General features: G+C 27.5%; 1 protein-coding gene across 3 annotated transcripts in view; it reads left to right on the top strand.

Annotated features, from left to right (window-relative positions):
• The first annotated feature begins 9,798 nt into the window (after nucleotides 1-9,798).
• Nucleotides 9,799-20,395, top strand: part of LOC136076745 (uncharacterized) — a 54,348-nt gene continuing 43,751 nt past the window's right edge. The window contains exons 1-2 of one of the 3 annotated variants that reach the window (XR_010636552.1): nucleotides 9,799-10,120; nucleotides 14,692-14,881. Coding sequence is in view for 2 of the 3 variants with exons in the window: in XM_065790149.1 (XP_065646221.1) it covers nucleotides 9,882-10,120; nucleotides 14,692-14,881 (429 nt within the window). In the remaining variant the exon portion in view is untranslated. The remainder of the gene's footprint in view (nucleotides 10,121-14,691; nucleotides 14,882-20,395) is intronic. The other 2 variants (XM_065790149.1, XM_065790148.1) reach the window with 2 other exon arrangements.

The following is a 20,395-nucleotide window of genomic DNA, read 5'->3' as shown; positions in this document are numbered from 1 at the left end:
ATAATATTTCTGTTATTTTCAACGGATTTCAAGTCTGACAATACTTTAACTGACTTTTTTTGTCTGTCTATTTTGGATTTGTCGAAAACTAAAATTGATATAATTGCTGTATCATTAAACAGTCCTAATAGATCGAGCATAAGAGCATTCCCTAACGCAGCTTCAATCAAACTTCCTTATCGTTTCTGATCAAGTCTATAGCAAACTTTGGAAACATTTAAAGATTGTAAATTCCTGATGGATTTCTTTCAGGCTCCCATATCTAAAAGAAAAACTATAAAGTTCTTAACAAAAAATTTTAATATAAAAAATTTATATGTTAAAAAAAGAAAGTTAATTTAAAAAAATGAATAATAAATGTAAAAAAATAAACCAAATTTCAATTTATTAGTTATTTATCTCACTAGCTAGAAATGACAGGTTCTGATAATGCTATTTCTGAAAGGAAATTAAATGTTTCTTGTTGTAATGATTGTTCCACATTTTTATATTCAGTTTTTTGTTGAAATGATCCTTTTGGACCTGACTTTTCTCTCTGTCTTTTAAATATAACCTTACGTCTACAGAAATCTAAATATTATTTGATAATATTGAGTAATTACATATGAAACTCATTTTAAATTATTAAACTTTATCATACTTAATTATTTAAATTATTAAACTTTATCATACTAGTAATATACTAACGTTCATTTTATTTAAAAACACTTTTATTTTATTTATCTATTATTAAAAAATAACATAGTACTTTTTTATCTGGACTACATGTGCATAAAATATGAGTGTCAGGATAATTATCTTGACTACATTCGATATTTTTATCATCACAAAGAACAACTTTAAGATCACATGTGCAGGAACTGATATAAAAAAGCCTGTCCATTTTTTTAGAAGTGTTTTTTTCTGTTAATACTTTGCGTTTACTTCAGTTAAATAACCTGGATATGTTTAGAAGTACTCCAACTTTTTTTTCTACTTAATAGGTGGATATTAATGGTAGCCAAATGTTAAGTTTTTTTCAGCTATCAGTTTTACAATTACGCAAAAACTTGGATAAGTATTAAAGTAATAAAGCAAAAACTTGGATAAGTATTGTGAAAAAAATAAAAATCTTGAATAATCTGTCTGTTTGTGGGTAGTTCTGTATTTACAAGAGGGCTAGAACTTCCACTAAACTTGCTTTTTGTGCAATTTTTACGCTTGTTTGAAAACATTATTTTTCGACCTCTACAATTTTCTTTTTCCTACACATTATTACATTTGTTTATTTTGCGTAAGTGCAATCTTTAATTTGTATGAAAATGTTAGTCGTAAAGATGGCTTTACAAATAAATTTTTGATTAAAAATATCAATATTTAAAATCATTTTAGCTCAACTTAAACTTCATTAAAACAAAAAAAATTCTACCAAGCACATTTTTTTCACCTAACAATCAAACCTCCTTATTACTAACCTCTGATTCCAAAATCGACCTGCCCTATTGAAAGTGTTCTTCAGAACTATAACTTTTTCTGCAAAATACCGCTGTTTATAAATTACTGGTACCATTGATTAAAAATGGTACCATTGATTAGAGCACATTTTTTTTCTATCTTTTGGTATATTGTTTGTGTATATTTCGTATTAAAGGTGAGTGACAGCGAAGAAAGTTTTACAAAAGAAGAAAGTTGTACAAGCGAAGAATATTTAAGTAGCAGTGATGATAGCTTATTTGATGAAGGCACAATATTTTTTATTGAAAATTATATACAATATTGTTTAATTTAAATATCATCAAATCTGAGCATTTGAAGTTTTTATTTTTTATGTAGACTCCGGTTCTGATGATGATGCTGGTGTTTACGATGTTTTAGATTTGTGGCTTCTTGTTGTAGGAGATGACAATGGCACTAATGTTTTTCTTTTTACTGGTGTACCAGGACCCAAACATACTATTTCACCAGAGTCAAAGCCCATTGACTATGTTGGCTTATCTTTCAAAATAGAATCTTTGGAAAATTTAGTAACTTATACCAACCAGTATGCTGATGCATGGATACAAAGTAACCAACAACATTTGAAATCCATTGTCGATAGGTCATGTATGGATAAAACAAGGAAAAACAAATCTTTTAGAAATAAAGGCATTCCTTGGTGTTGTTATTAATATGGGTCTTACCAAGAAAGCTAGTATTAAACTATATTGGGATATTAGTCATCCTTGTGCTTCCACTTCCTAGTTTGCTACTCACTTCAATCGTGACCGTTTTCAACTTTTGTTTACGTTTATTTACTTTTCTGATATCTCTATCCTAATCAACAACAACCAAGTAAGACTTATAAAGTTCAGTATTTAGTTAAGCATTTTAACAAAAAAATTTCTATACTTTTATATTCCTCAAAAAGATATTGCTGTAGATGAGAGCATGATTGGTTACAAGGGAAAGACACCACATCTCCGCCAATATATGCCAAATAAGCGTCATTCTCGGTTTGGAATAAAATTATGGTGTTTTTCAGACAGCACCAATGGTTATATGTCTCAGTTTGAAATTTACAAGGGAGGAAAAGATCCAGGTGAAGCAGCTGTTGCCCATGGTATGACTTACAACTTGGTTTTTTCGTCTTTTGCGTCAAACCAACCTCCTCCATCGAGGTTATCACTTAGGTATTGATAACTATTATACTTCTCCACAACTGTTATTGGATCTCTATCTACATCATCTACATCAAACCACAGCAACAGGAACAGTGAGAGTAAACAGAAAAGGTCTGCCAAAAATCTTAATTAACAATCCTTTATATGGTCATAACCTTGTCAAAATTGATTCAGGAAAAAAAATAAAATGTGTCGCTGGGCACCAAATCCGCGTCCGCAGTTAAATTGTTTTCAATTTTTAAATTGTTACATTTTTTTATTCACTCGAAAAACGAATTTCGAAACTACTGAAAAAAACAAGATCTCTATAATAACTTTATCTTCCAGTTTTTTACTTTAAATCCTTATATATTTTATTCTTGTCGATAAAAAAATGTAATAACGAGAAACACGCACGCGGTCCATTAAATTTTTAAATGAAACTTCTTAAGCGTAAAAAGTATTAAGAAAATATTCGCTTTAACATTTTTTGCTTTTTAAACTTTAACGCTTTAACGACCCGCTAATTAGTAAACAATTAATTTAACCACTAGATCAATATGGCACTGGTGTTTAATGATAAATATTTATAAGTGCTTGGTTGATTCCTTGGTTTTAAATGATGTGTTTGGTAAACGTTGTCTTTTACCATTCAAAACTATTTATTTATTTGAGTGGTAAAAGAAAACATTTTCCAGATCTTCTTTTTATGAAATAAATTTGTATTCATTGGTTTTAAATGATAGCTAATAATATTTAATTTGTATTTCTGTATAAAAGAAAATCAAAGTTAAATTTTATTTTTAAAAGTATTTGTTGAAAGCTATTTATTTAAACATAGGCGTAAAACGCGCTGGGGCTCGGTTAACTACTACTTTGCATGCTTCTTAAACTTGCATGCTTCTTAAACTATGAGCAGGCGATTCTTTAGAACTGAAGAAATGGTTAAATTGCTCTAAAAACAAGTGGTTTTATTCTAAATAACGGGCGTTATAAGTTACAAGCGTATGTGCCTTTTATAAGTTACGAGCGTATAAAGATTTTTTATCATTTATATACTTTGAACTTTCACCAAATATTTTGAGCTCTATCCGGGAAAAGTAAAAATTTTCGCCTATGAATGTTAATAAATGTATATTTAATAAAATATGAAAGAAAAATTTGAGCCCTTTCTTTTTGGATGAAAAGTTACAACGCAATTTTTAAATATCAATTACGGTATTTTATCGCAAAACTATTTTAAAATAAAATAAAGATTGCCTTTACAAAATCTAAAAAATTCAGAAATATTTTGTATGAATTGGCCACACAATGATAACAGCGCCGAGTCTGAGCTTGTCATTCATGTAAAGGGTCGTCCATAAATTACGTCACGCAATTTTTACCGATTTTGATCTACCCCTTCCCCTCGTCATAAAATTGAAACACTTTAGTTGCAAGTTTTGCATGAGTTGTCATAAAACCACTAACTCCCTCCCTTGAGAGCGTGACGTAATTTATAGAAACCCAAATATTTCACTCAATAATAAAAAGTTTTCCGTACATTTACACTGTATTCTGTATTGCAAAAACCTGGGCTAGTTGACTAAAAGAATAAGTTTAACCTAGGAATCTTTCAACTTAACAGACAGGGTCGGACTGGCATTTAGGGGCCCGGGGGTGAGACAGATGCAGTGACGCCGTCTATATAAAAATTTCCCCATATTATATATCGAGGACCTTTTCTTTCTTTTTTTTTTTAATTTTTATTTTAGGTGCCCGATGAAGTCCTTAAGGTCTTAGCACCGCGGATGAGCATTTAATCGGGAGTTCACGCCTCCTTCCGAGCCAATGTCGCAAAACTTGCCCAGAGGAGGGGTTTGAACCACGGATCTTTTGTTTCTAAGGCAAATGCGCTACCACTGCGCTGCGGCTGCTTTTACGAGGGGCCCGAGGCCTTTAGACATGGCCCAACCCCTCGCCAGTCCGACCCTGTTTACAGAGTTATCTTTCTGTGTAGCATTAAGGAAATTAGAGCACGCGCAAAGAAATTAAGGCAACTTTCGTGTTTGTGAATTTTTAGCTTTTGTTTTATTAAAACTTTTTCAATTTTCAAAAGCTAGTAGATTAACTGATTCACTTTAATGTTTTAATTTTTGAAACAAAAAGATATTGGGGTCAGTTGGTGCAATAATCACGGGGCGAGTTCCTCTTTTTAGTTTTAAACTTGTAAAGGTAGTTACGATTTATGATATTTTTTATTTAAATATTGTGAAGCTTAAAAATGTCTTTTATCACAAAATTTACTATTTGGTTTAAATTATCAACTTTTGTGGTTTTTTAGCAATGGTATATTATAAAAATAAGTCTTTACAAGATTGACAAGGGAATTTCCCTGATAAAATTAAAAAAAAAAAACAAACAAACTAGGGAGGTTTTAATTTATAGTGCTATTACATTCTTAATTGTTTATCTAAAAATTGAGCACTTTTGCAGAATACCAAAACGTTTTTTATACGAACCATTTTGTTAAACTACGTCATTCATAACTTTTAGACACATCATAGACAGATCAAGTGGTTAAAGTAAATGTGAAATATTTAATCTCCTCGAAAAATATCGTTTGAATTAAGATAATGTTAACCGCAGTGAAGACGTAAATACGTGTTTTAAAAAATTAACCCGTATAGAGAGACATGACGCAAACGCATTAACTTAAGATGGCGACAATTGTTTTGTGTTTTAAAAGAAACGATTTCCTTTTTTAAACAAACAGTAGGAGCTTTTAAATAACCCGTTAATAATTAAAAACCGTACGATTTTTTTAGATTGATTGTATATTTAATCGTATAACTTCTAATAGATTGTTATTTTAAAACGTTTGTCAATTTGAAATGGCGGAAATATAAAGCTATAGTTTAGCAGAATGTCGAAGATTTTCATCTTATTATAAATGTAATGAGATTATAAAATAAACTTCAAAAACCAATATTTTAATAATAAACCATAAATTGACAAACTAATATTATACGCTTTCTCAAATTTTAAAAACACAAGAGACGGATTAAACTTGATAATATTTTTAGACCTAAACATTGAGATAACTTCATATATATAACTTTTGTATATATATGTATATGATAAATACCAACTGTCCATTCAAATTTATTTTCAGGACAAGCATCAAATACACCTTTTAAAATAACTCTTTTAAAATTTGTCTGCAATATTAATACCAACGAGATAAGTAATAACGATATCAAAACAAAATATATACTTCGATTTCATTGCTTTTTTTTAGATTTTATTCATCATTTATTTACATGTTTTCTATAAAACAAAATTTTTTAATAGACTATTGTACATTGCCAAACATATTTGACATATTTGAAATTTTTTTTTTATAAAATAACTCAATAAAAGCATCAGGAAACCATCCGGGAATAAACTTAATTTACATTACTATAATATATTTTGCAGATATTTACAAGTTAAAAAAAAAAAAAAATCCAGCTTTGCTACATTCGAGATAATGAGATAAATACCTAAATCGAGATAACGAGATAAATACCAAAAATGTTTTATCCAGTATTGTGAAAAAAGTGCTTTAGAAATTGTTTGGTAATAGGCGAGACAGGCAATGATAACATGCGGCAATCAAAATCACACCTGCTGATTTAAGTATCTTTAAATCCAGCTTTCAATAAAATAAAAATAAAAACGCTTTATAAAATATTTAAGCTGTTTTTGTTTTAATTGAAATGCGTTATATAGCTTTGTTGATTTTCAAAAACTCACTGAGGCGTTTCACAAGCTTTCAAACCGAAGATGATTTCAAATCAAACATCAATTTTTAAACACAATATAGAAATCGTTTTTTTTTTAACAATGAAAATTTCAGCTTATTTCATTAATAAGCAATGATCGGATAAGAGAGACTGCATTAACTAACCAAGAGATTAGACATTGAGAAAGTTTAAAGCATACTCTTTCAAAATACTTGCCTTCCAAAAATTTATTTAAAACCAAATTGTTAGAATCCTCGCATCATTATTCAACTGATGATTTGTTAGATAACACGTCAAATACCTTTAACTAACTTAATAAGCCATCATTGGTGTAACAAACGTACTCCCTAATTTAATATTATCATTCTCGGTTTCCGTATGTGCTACTAAGTCCCCAAATAAAATTGCTAGACTTGAAATAGTATAACAGGAATCTTGTGAACTAGAATTCATGTTATTAGTCCAGAGAGTATAACACTTCCTTTTAGCAGGAACATTGTCAATATCCAGCTCAATATGAGGTCTTTTAATAACTTTGTTGCATGTATTAGTTAGCGAACATTCACAAGAAATATTTATTGGAGAACAGTCTAAATATTCAGAAGAATTATTTTCCAATATTAATTCTTTTTTAAGTTTTGTTTCAACTCCGATCGAGCATGATGTATTCAGTTTATCAATCCCTATAGATCGCGTATTCAACTTGACGATTAACGAACTTGATTTTTGTTGGGAAGGTGAAAACTTTATTCTTTCAGTATTTAATTGTGAAGGAATTTTTTCGTTTTCAATATCATCAATATCCATGTCAAAAAGAGATTTTGGCTCTCTGTAGTTCATTAACGGATCTTTTGTTTCTAGTTCTCCACATCTAACACGATTTAATAACGTATTTACAAGTAAACTTTTATGCAATGTTGTAGATTTTCCACTAACTTTTCTTGATTTACAACTCTCAATTTTAGCAAGAGATATCTCGATAATTTTTTCCATACTTATTATTATCTTGAAACTATTGCTGAATCGTAGATACGAGTCTAACACAACACATCGAAAGTCTATTTAATGAATGAGTGCAGCGTTCAAAGGGCGGTAAAAGCACGTGAAGTTCATTTGATAACGTAAACCAATGAAATCGCGACAATCTTTGTTTATAACCAATCAAAAACAGTTTTTGCGATTTTTATCTCCGCACTTGAGAAAAAGGAAACTATAAACAAAAGTGCTTATCATTTACTTTTTCACGTCGAATGAAAATTTTAAAACAATAAATGACGCGATTTAATAAACAAGATTATCCTCGTATTACTCATACGGGAATTTATTTAGTAATTTAATGTCTTCTTTCCTTTTTGAATTAAAATATTTAGCAAATGTATAATTTTAAACAATTTATGCGTATGTTAATCTTGAATAGTTATTAATTTCCAAAAAAAAAAAAAATTTCCTGAATAAAAATGAAGGTTAAATAAAAAAAAATTAAAAATGTGTATTGTAAATATAAGTTTAAAGTATTAAAAACATGTGGTTGCAAAGGTTTAGGTTACAACGTGGAATGGCGTTAAGTATATTGTTTTGATTGGTTTGTCTCACACCGTGATTTAAATTAATGTCAACATATAACATAACATCTTTAAGCAGAACAATAGTTTTTAGGTAGATCATGTCTATGGTCTGTCTAATTAATCCTAAATAAGTTATGAATAAACATTTTACTTAAAATAGTTTTGTAATTAAAAAATCGAAGCTTTTTAAATAAACAAAAACATTTTTGATTTTTGATTATAAACAGCTAGTTGAACACTTTAGTCATTAAGTAATGATTATAATTATCATTTTTTGCAAACTTTTTTACTCTCTTACTCGTCTTATTCAAAAACTTGTGGTTTCATGCTTTTCAATCACTTTTAAATGCAAACATGTTGTTTAATCTCTCTTAAAAGTATATAAACACCATAATAAATTTTTAATAGCATTGTTTAATTCTATTGACATTCTTTTATTGACATATTAGGGTTTCTATGTTTTTTATAACTAACACAAAAATATATATATTACACACACACGCACACACACATGCATATATGTATATATATATATATATATATATATATATATATATATATATATATATATATATATATATATATATATATATATATATATATATATATATATATGTATATATATTATATGTATATATATATGTAGGGGAAGTTGGGGTACAATTGACATTTTCTTAAATGTATTTTGTTCATCTTGATAATGTAATCATTTTATGTGCTCATATATCAGTCATTTTTATTTATAGTTGTAACCAATTTTTGACTACCGGAAAAAAAAGAAAATTTATTTACCGTCCTTAATTTTGTTGTAGAGGTCATGGTTGAAATAATTTCGAAAGTTGAATTCTTTCATTGGGATTATTGATATTTTTGCTTCCTTTTTAGTAGTTTAGCTTTTCTTTTAAAAACATTCTCAAGAAATTAGACTTATGCTTAATTTGTTATAGTGGGGCACAGTGAATAGGTTGATTCACTATGCCCAATTAATGATCTTAAAGATTAAATTCATGCATTTTTAACAGACAAACTACATGGAAATGAATTTATTAGTTTTAAGTTGTGAATAATAATATTTGAATAATTTTAATATTTATTTAATATTTTTTAAATACTTTTATAATTTTTGTTATCAATATAATTCTTTTATTTTCTTCTCAATTGTCAAAATGTATATTTTTTCGATTTTATACTAATCTAATTAATCAAAGTATGCCAAAATTATAGTGTACAGTGTCTTTACTCCCTCTGCCTCAAAAGTTATTTGACTATGTCTCTATTGACTATCATTAATTCACGGCTGTATTCATTTATTCACTGCGCCCCAGTACTGGGACACAGTGAATAGCATAATAAAACTAACTTTAATTTTAATAAATATTTGGGTTTTAGTGATTTATTATCATGAAGGACATATATCTCAATCATTTCGCCTTAAAAAAAATAAAATACATATTTTAACTTTTGCTTGTATGTATGTATATATATATATATATATATATATATATATATATATATATATATATATATATATATATATATATATACATACATACATACATACATATATATATATATATATATATATATATATATATATATATATATATATATATATATATATATATATATATATATATATATATATAAATTTCATAGATTGTCATTTTATCATTCTCTTAAGAAAGCGTGTTTTAGTTTTGCCAATATGTTTTTAAAGATGATTTTCTAGGCTTTTTACAAGTTAAATTAAATTTGTTTTTAAACATAAAAAAGTTGTTGCTAAAGTTTATCAACAAGTTATTATTTGTTAGTTAGTAAAGTTTATTTAAACAATTAATGTGAATGTGATAAGTTATTTGTGTATAAGAAAGTATTTTAAAAATTTCTTAGCTTATCATATATCATTAAATTTGTGTATAATAGTTTGAGATATGATAACATCAATTGAAGCCAATGAAGTTCAAACTTGTGAAATTGAAACCGTTGGAATTAATCAGATAACTTGTTTAATTAGTGAAAATATATACACACTTTCTGTTTTGGATTGTGTAGTAAAAATAATGGAAAATGTCTGCACTTCAGAACTGTATTGTTATCAAATGATGAACCATCAACAATGGAAGGAGGTGGTTTCCGGGCTTTTTCAGTTACTTGGTAAATTAGATAAAAGGTAGACTTTATGTTTAGCATTTTCGTACTGAAGTTTACACAGTTTAAATCTGTATTTTAGACAGTGTTATTTTATAACAATGATATTTAATTTTCAAGTAATATTTGGTACATGATTGAAAAATCTAACCGAAAACCTCGGTTGTTTTTTATATCCTGAAAATTGGTAATAAAATGTAGCAGTCCTTAAAGTATTTTAGAGTTAAAGCATATATTAAATATAAAATTTATGTTTATAGGTGTTCCAGATTTTAGGGTAAAATACTTCTTAAATAAAAACATCCTTAAAAATATGATGGACCTACAACAAGATAAAAAAATTAAACTAGAATAAATTAAAATTTGAATTAAAATTTATCATAATTTGAAATCATCATAATAATGTTATGATTTGTTTCATATTATAAGACATACTTATCTGTAGTAGAACATAAGACAATCGTACCACTATATTTATGGTAAAATTATTTGAGTGCACTGCCTAAAATTTTATTGTATATAAAACATATCTATCCATAAAAATGTGCTTAATTAATATTTTAAACTATTTATTTTTTTATATTTTTACCTGTCACATGACTCAAATATGCATGTGGCATTCATTGGCATTAGTAAAACCTTTAATAGACTGCACTTTAACACATCATTTATGAAACTTTTTAAAATTATCTCTGGTGTAACTTACTCATTGTCTGGTATACTGATCAATCAGCTCAGATCTTATGGGATGGCATATTATCCAAAACTTTTACCATCAGTAAATCTGATGGTAAAAGTTTTGGATAATATGCCATCCCTCTGCTATTTAATAAATATTAAATAGCAGATTATTAGGTCAATTGATCTCAAATGATAAGCAAGATGACAAAGATGTTTTAAAACAAGTATGTTCTATTTATGCTAGAGCGAACCTTATCAATAGAACAAAAACGGCAAAACAAAAATACAAACAATGATCACGTTATAAATTTTGTAGTTCAATTTATGAATGTCAGTTATGTTACCTTCTGTGAAAAGACTTATTCCATCGCCTATGTGTCGCATATAACAATAGCACTCAGTTATATTTATAACATTAACATTTTTTTATTTCTTTGGGTATTGTTTATATTCAAGTGCATTATTTTTTTAATCAACTTTATTTTTACCTATAATATATTTATTATCTTGGGCCTTGAGGCTGTCAATAAATTTGATTGATTGATTAATACTGTTGATTGATACAAATGACTTTAAATTTTAAAACTTCAATCCAGACACTTTTTCAGACAAATGAAAAGAAATAAAAAATTAATAAAAATATTAGTGTATTTGACAATGCTCCATATTCTTTAAGAACTAAGCAAAAATAAATTTTTAAAAACATCTTATCTATTTTTTTTTTCTACAAGCTGGTTCTCCTTCATATATATATATATATATATATATATATATATATATATATATATATATATATATATATATATATATATATATATATATATATATATATATATATATATATATATATATATATATATATATATATATATATATATATATATATATATATATATATATATATATATATATATATATATATATATATATATATATATATATATATATATATGTATATATATATATATAAATTATATGAGTCACTTAATGAGGATACAGCTTTAAAACTCAGTTTAATGGTTCTGAGGTTGGCTGGAAATAAGGTTTTCTAAACTTAAATGAATATTGTTTTCCTGCCTACTGGAAAATTGCATCTGTGGTTTCAAATTTAAAAAACTCTAGAGAATATATTTACCCCTCTAACTATTGTCCAATTCCTCTTCTATCTGTTATTAGCAAGGTTTTTGAGTCTTTAATTAACAAATTTCTAACACCTACCTTGAGTCAAATAACATACTGTCAGACAATCTTTACAGTTTTTGATCTTTTACTCTACAACTAAGTTGCTAACTGCTGTGACTGAAAGATTTTATTGTGCATTAGATAAAGACAGCAAGGCTAGGATTATTGTTTTTGTTGTAACAGATTGGGGCTTATTCTTCTGTAACATATTAGCGCTTGCAATAGCTTATGAATTTCAACTCCAACAAAACTCAGTAAACAAATTATCAACCAACTACTATCATAATACTGTTGCTATATTAATGAATAGCAGCCCTCTTCTGAGTCCTCTTCTCTACAACCTTTTGGATTATTGTTAGCTACGGACCTCTCACGGAAAACTATATATACAATTGATTGCTAAATTAGCATCTGCTAAGGTTGCTTCACTTTATCATGCTTGTCATTATCTTACTCCTGATTCAATTCTTTACAAATCTTTTATTGTCCCTCACAAAATACTTGAACTGAATGAAATAGTTGAGCAAAAGACTTGAATTGACATAACGAGTGATTACTAAAAATCTGGACAAAATTGCTTACATCATATTTCTATATGCAACTAATACTAATTTTTCAAACAGTTTTTAAAATGTTGCAAATTTATTCTTCTTTTGAAATATATATTAACTTTTATATAAGTATTTTAAATTTAGTATTAAAAATGACGTCAAACGAAGAGCTCCAGAGAAAACGTGTGTACCAGTTTTATCAAGAAAATTCAGATAAACCTAAATCATTCACTGTTTCTCATTTTGAAGCAGAAAACTTATCAAGATCGACTATATATGGAGTTATTAAACGTGTAGAAGAAGATAAACCATTTGAAAGGCAAACTGGTAGTGGTAGAAAGCTGAAAATAATGACTAAGCGCGAAAATAAACTTACCAAGCTTTTTGACCATAAATGTGGCATTTCTCAGCGTATAGCTTCAAAAAAGTTCAAATGTTCTCAGTCACTTATTTCTAAGACATTGAAAACCAAAACATCAATAAAAAAAAGAAAACAAATGAAGATTCAAGTCGAACTGAGAGCCAGAGAGCAAAAAACCAATGTTTGTGTGGTCAACTTTATAAAAATTATAAAGATTTTATTTGAGTTCTTGATGACGAGTCTTATTTTACTCTCTTGAATAGCCAAATTAATGGTAATGATAATTTCTATTCAAGTAACATCAAATTAACACCAAACAATGTTAAATTCAAAGAAAAAAAGAAATTTGAAGAAAAATTATTGGTTTACATGGTCATTTCGCCTTTTGGCCTATCAACTCCATACATTGTACAGTCTGGAACAGCTATTAACCAGCATATTTATGTTGATGAATGTTTGACTAAAAAACTATTACCACACATCAAACAGCTTCCAAAAAATACCAAATACATATTCTGGCCTGATCTAGCAAGTGCCCATTACTCAAACAAAGCTGTTTAGTTTTTGAATGAAAATGGTATAAAGTTTGTAACAAAAACTGAAAACCCTCCAAATATGCCTGAATGTCGTTGTATTGAGGATTTTTGGTCTTGTATCAAAGGAGATGTTTACAAAAATGGTTGGCAGGGAGAGAATTTGAATCAATTACGCTCTAGAATAATTTACTGTTTTAAGAAATTCGACAAAGAGCTGTTACAACGCTTGGCAGAGTCTACTAGCTGAAGACTCGACACAATAAGAAGACAAGGTCTTGTTGAATTAAGATAAACGTTTTTATTAAAATTAGAATAAATTTGCTATTTTATTCTTTTTAAAACAATAAAATAGGTCTTCTAGATTAAAAGTTATTTAATTTTTAGTTTTGTCCAGATTTTTAGTAATCACCCGTTATTTAAATAAGGACTAAATTGTCATATTTGAGCTGGTTCATGATAAAGAGAAGGAAATATTTCTCTTTATCATAAAACTTTGCATGGTTTATGATAATTTTATAATTTGCTAGTGTTGGGCTGTGATGGAAATGACAAAAATACTAGAAGCAAGGGTTATGTTATAAGATTGTTTTAGTTAAAATTTTAAATTCCTCTAAATTGGATTATTTGTTTCCTACATGCAAATGAGCTTCCAAACATCATTTGTTTGAGGAGTTAGATGCTATCAAGGCTTTTTTGAAAAGTTCCTTGAAACTTATGAGATCTTGAATGTTTTTAATTTTCTTTAGTTATAAACCATAATCTAGAAATGCCAGAGCAGGCAAAGTGGCAATTGTTCTACCGATATGGAGAAGTGCAACCCTGAAAAACTGATTTGTTCATAGTGGCTCACCACTGCCAACTTGATCCTCAGTATATATGTTTCTACCAGTAATCCTACATAAAACTCAGTAACTATAGCAACATTTCTTATGTTTGTTTATTTAGTTCATTATTAAGAAGGAGTCTTCTTTCAATCATCAAATTACTGTATATTAAGGCTGCATTAAGGTAGTAGACAAAGTTATTCAAACAAATGCATTTTTTTTCTCTCAAGAAAATATTTTTCTTGCAATGATATCAGATAAACAGCTATGCTCAAGAATTGCGCAAACCCCTTTTGAAAATAATCTCTTCATACATATTATTGAGAGTAACTGAACATTAAATTGTTTTATACTTTTCTTTCTTTATTATTTAAAATTATATCTAAAGACCTTGTGCCTATTTCTATGTACATGTTGTTTGAAATAATTAATAATAATAAGTTATGTTATATATACAGTTTTTCAGGATCTGCTGCATATGTTATTGGAATACTATTTAACAATGAAGTATGTAAGAATCAGCTAATTGAGTGGATGATTTCAGATAATGCTGATGTTGTCAGCATATTTCTTGTAAATCTGAATGAATTATTAAGATGGAATGATGAGGAAACCTTACTAAATGTTTCAGCAATTATTAGCTCATTGGTAAGTACATTTTATAATTAATATTTTTGTTGATATTGTTCGATATTAATTATAATAATCTTTTATCTCCTATATTGTGATAATCTTTTACCTTCCATATTTTTGGAGATTATGGAAGGTTTCCCAAAACTCTCCCATAAAAATAAAGGATATATGATGAGTATTTGTAATCAACGCTTTGAAACTTTTTATTAAGTTGCTACATAAAATTACACCAAACAGATAGCTGATATAAAAGATAACTGATATAAAATGAAGTATCCATGGTGGTGTATTGTCTGGTACCATTATTTATAAGAAACCCAACATTTCAAATTGCAGACATATTCTTATGTAAAATTAAATTTTAATTTGAGTTTTTTTTGTAGTGTTTTTCAATTTAAAAACAATTTGGTAGTACAATTGACACTTTTATATATGCTTTATATAAGTTGTTGAAAATTTTTTTTTTTCAGTAAACAAATCTTTTCATGTGTTTTTATGTTTATACTTATGTCAATTAATAAATATTTATGTGAAATATATTGTCATTTAAATTTTTTAACGATTAGAGTCTGGAAGCACTTTCCCCCTAACCAACTCCTCCTTCCCCATAAATGGAGAATGGAGTATATGTATAGGGAATGGGATGTATGGGGAATGAGATTTTCATCAAAAAATTATTCCACCTTTTTTATAGATTTCTAAATTTTGGTAAAATTATAAATCTATACAGGTAAAGGGATCTCAGAATGTTAGGTGTTTTTTAAGATTCTGCTAAGCTGCAAATTTTTGAGCATATACTTTGTTTTTACTTTTGAGAGTTGGAAAAATACTCCTGCTAGATTGATAAAAAGTTTTAGTGGTTTTTTAATACAGTTTTCATATGTCTTTAGATAAATATTTAGGATATGCTTTTTTCTAAATCTCTAGATCTCTAAATGTTGGGTTAAATAATAGGTAGTATTGCTTAGTTAATCATGAATTTCTGCATATATTATTTACTTTCAATGTTGAATATATTTTTAAATGTTTGGTTCACTTATCTTTTATACTTTTTGCAATCCACCACACAATGCTATTTTTTTCCACCACACAATGCTATTTTTTTCCACCACACAAGGCTAGGTTAAGAGACTCAAAATGTTAGGTAAATGAAAGTTAATGAATAAAAAAAAAAAAAAAAGTTTGCCAGAGTGGGCATGAAAACAAACAATCATAAATTCAGGTAAAAAAGTTGGGATTTCAAGTTGAGGACTCAATGTTAAGTGGATGCAGGAAGATTAGTTCTTACAAGCTGAGCCGTGTATTGATGAAAATACCAAAAATATTCAATTATCAATAGCAGTAACAATCTCATCTCCGAAAGATGTTCTCTATGGCTCAGCAAGATATTGGAAACATAAATACGAAATCGCCATGGAAGCTTATCAAACAATATCTGATAAATCACTGGAAGAAATACCTAACTTGTTGCCTGTAACCAAAGTAACAACTAAAATAAACAAGGAAAATGTTAGAGTTACCCAGGTTCACAGCTCAATGGAGGGGAAAAAATTTTGTGAACGGTTTCTTCAATCAAGGAAGACAAAGCCAAAAAAGAGGAAGCTGATGAAGAAAGGAAATCCAAGCAACAACAACAAATTGAGGCATTCTATAAATGTAAGGAAGAATGTACATGTGGAAAGAATGTTTGTGCAACAACTAAGCTTTGAGAATGCTCGTGTTGCCATAATGTTTTGAAATCTACATGTAGTAAAGCATCATGTTGAGGTGAAACAAGCTTAAAACCAAAAATGATCAAACCATTTTGTGAAATAAGACCCAAAAAATGCCTTCAATTTGAGTCTGATGAAGACATTGTTGAAGACTTCATTGCTATAAATGATTTTATCCAGAATACAACCTTGTATTCTCTATTCGCTGATTTTGGATTAAAGTTTACCTGGATCTTATTTTTATATTTTTTGTTCATAATATTTTTTTTTAAGTTTGTTAATGTTTTTAAAAAAAAAATTATAAAAAGTAATCACTTAAGTTTGTTATATAGTTTTTGATTTGGTACCTCAAAGCGTTAGGTATTTTAAAAGGCGATTTTAAGAAAATTGGATTTATTCTGGGCACACATCTTTTTAGCACTGTTTTTAGAGCCTTAAGGCAACATTTCTGATAAGGTTCTGCAAACTTATTTTTAGAAGGGCTAGAAATATTCAAACCTGTTTTTAAAAAATGTGTTAATAGCTTGTAGACATTTTTCAATGTCTTCGTAATTTAGAATATTTTTTAAGTATTACATGTAATATTTTTTTATTTATGACTTATTATATTCTTTATTCAGATTACTCAATGCTTTCAGAATTTATCTAAAAAAAATCGAGTTCCTTTGTATTTTTTTTTTAGATTATTAAATATTTTACATAACTGATATTTCATTTTAACTTCTGATTTTTTTTATAATAGAAGTTTTTAAAATAAGTAATTTCTAACATCCATTATAATTAGTTATTCATATAATTATTTCTAACATTCAATTTTTTTTTAATTATAATTAGTTTGATTATTTATGAAAATCCTCAAAAAACCTCTCAAATTTGCATCAAAACACTTTTTTTAAAGATCTATTTAGATAAAAGTAAAAAAAAAAAAAAATCACAAAAAAAAAATTCTGTCTTTATTGCTATTTTCAAGATAGGTTTTGTAAAATTGTTATTTATAGAATTTATAAAATGCTTCCATGGTTACATGGTTTTGTAGAATTGTTATTTTTATTTTAGTTTAAATTATTTTTATAACAAATGTCATATTTTGATTCCTAGTCCTCAATGCTGCACTGGCGCTTTTCATCACATTAATAGTTGAACAGTAGCTCTTAAAACAAAAACTTTTGGAAATAAAATTAATTTAAATGAAAGTTTTAGTAAAAAATAAAAATGATTTAAATGAAAATTTTTGTAAACAATGAGATTTTTAAGAGCTAACAAATAAAAAACTTTTAGAAATAAAAATAATTAAAAAATTATTTATTAAAATTGGAAATAAATCTTAGAAAAGGTCATTATAAACTTAAAATTGTAAATTTTTTTAATTTATTATATTAAAATCATTTATTTTATTTACATTATTAACAAATGCAAGTTGAATCCTTAAATTTTTTAATTTAAAATAAATTAATATAATAGATATATTGTTTTTATTTATATTAAATTTTATTTTACAAAGTTTATACTTTTGATGATTGCTTGTAAATCATTACAATAAACATAATTCTTTGCTATGGAATATGTTCCAAACTGTACAAACAAATTCTATTGTTTGTACAGTTTGGAAGCGTAAGTTTACAAGAGATATAGTGGTATGCAAGAGATATAGTGGTATGCCAGAGATGTAGTGGTATACAAAAGATGTAGTAATTTACAAGAGATGTAGTGGTTTATAAGAGATGTAATGGTTTACAAGGTGTCCTTGTCATATAAAGTACCCTTGGTTGCAACTTGGGTTTGATAAGCAGGAATGATGCAACCGTTTATTGAATATTACACATACCGCTTATTGACTAACACATGTACCGTTTATTGAATAATACACATATTAAACACATATCACACACAAAAAAACAAAAACATTACCACTTAATTGTTTTATCCTTTTCAAATATTTGTGATCTTAAAATTATCTTTTCACAAGTTTAATATTACCTTTTGCAAAATTTACCAGACCTATTTGCTCTTTGTGAATTTAATTTAAATTGAATTTGTTTCATCTGTTTGACTTAGAAATGATGGGTTTTTTTTTTGGAAAGACTCCAAATGTCACATATACTTACAAACAAGTTCAATTATTTGTCGCAAGTTTTAATTACCAATTGAATTATTTGTCATGAGTTCCAAATACCAATTGAATTATTTGTCACAAGTTCCAATTACCAATTGAACTATTTGTCACGAGTTCCAATTACTAGTTTAATTATTTGTCAGGAGTTTCAATTACCAATTGAATTATTTGTCACGAGTTCAAGTTTGAATCTCTTGACAATTCTTTTATTTACTTTCGCCTCCACTTCAATTTTCACCTCCAATATCATTTAATTCACTTCTTTGCTAAATCACCTTTTCATTATTTCTTTTCATTATCGTTTTCCTTCTTCCAAAGACTGCACTCTTTTTGATGTTGTTTCTTACCAAATTGACCAAGCCCTTTTTTTCCTAAGTCAATATTGTTCTTATTGTTGTAATATTAAAACACGTCCCTGCAAGTACCGCGCTCAACTTAGTTTCTCTGCGCAGCGGCCTTGGTTCGGCAAGGTTCGTGTTTCGGAGTTAAAGAGTTGAGAGAGGGTTGCACCACAAATAACAACTAGAAAAATAAAAAACACAAAAAAATGAGTAGCCTCCTCGACTGTAGTGGCCCCCCTCGGGCCTTGGGGAGGTGAATAATCTAAAAAAAAAATAAAAAAAAATAAAAAAAAAAATATTGAACTTGCTGGCTCTAAAACTCATTACTTTTTTGCTTTCTTAATCGCTTTATTCCTTAGTCTGCCCTTCTTGAAGTGATAAGTGATAATTTTACTTTAGGTTACTATGGATACCTTACTTTGCATACCAACAACCTATGTTTAGTAGTAGCAGATTTGTTATGTGTACTATATTCTCTATATTTAGTATGTTCATTAATATGAGATTCAGACTTCTTATGAAGGTGAAATATTAATTCCTATAAAGTAAATCAAAATAAGTTAATTTATAACAAGTATTTTGGCAATAGAGATGCATCTTCATAAAAAGAAGTTATACGAACTCCAAACACTATGAGACATAGTTTAGTATTACACCTGGAATTTATTAAACTGGAATTATCAATTTACGCATCAAAGGTTCTTAATTTTTATTAGCTTTGCTTTACTAAACTTTAAGTTGGAATGGAGTGTTATCATGTTATCAATTAAAATATTTGTTAAATTGATAACTAATAAGTTTTAGATTTCTGTTACAACCTTTGCTCATTTATTTTGATTATAAGAGTCTTAAACAATTAACATATTATTGACCAATAACAATATCCCCTTTTTCAACATATATACTAAATAAATGACACTTAACATTTTGAAATCTATTATTGTATAATAGATTACAAAAGAATTATTATATTACAAAATTATTTTAAACCAATTTAACACTTGTATTTGAGTATCTTGTTTGGACTTTAAGACATGTTAAAAATGGGCATGTATTCTATCATTCCATGTGCAACACTATTATTACAATCATTGCCACTTGATGAATTTAATGATTTCTTATGTTACAGCATTGACAACCTTACCATGCATTCATTTATAGCAAAAAGGCAAAGTAGGTACTTGAAAAACTCTAAAGAAAATCTAAACCAAAATGAATGCTTAAGTTTAGGAGGTTTTGCTTAAAATTTTGTTGTCCAGGATGATTGAACAATGATGATTGTTGTCCAGGATGAAGCTCAAATTTATCAGTAGAGCAAAACCTTTTACAATTGTAATTTATTTTCAAGAGAAGACTCAAAAAT

Source organism: Hydra vulgaris, chromosome 02 (assembly GCF_038396675.1).
Source record: "Hydra vulgaris chromosome 02, alternate assembly HydraT2T_AEP".
NCBI lineage: Eukaryota > Metazoa > Cnidaria > Hydrozoa > Anthoathecata > Hydridae > Hydra > Hydra vulgaris.
The sequence above is the reverse complement of the archived record's forward strand: the minus strand, read 5'-3'. Positions and strand labels throughout refer to the sequence as shown.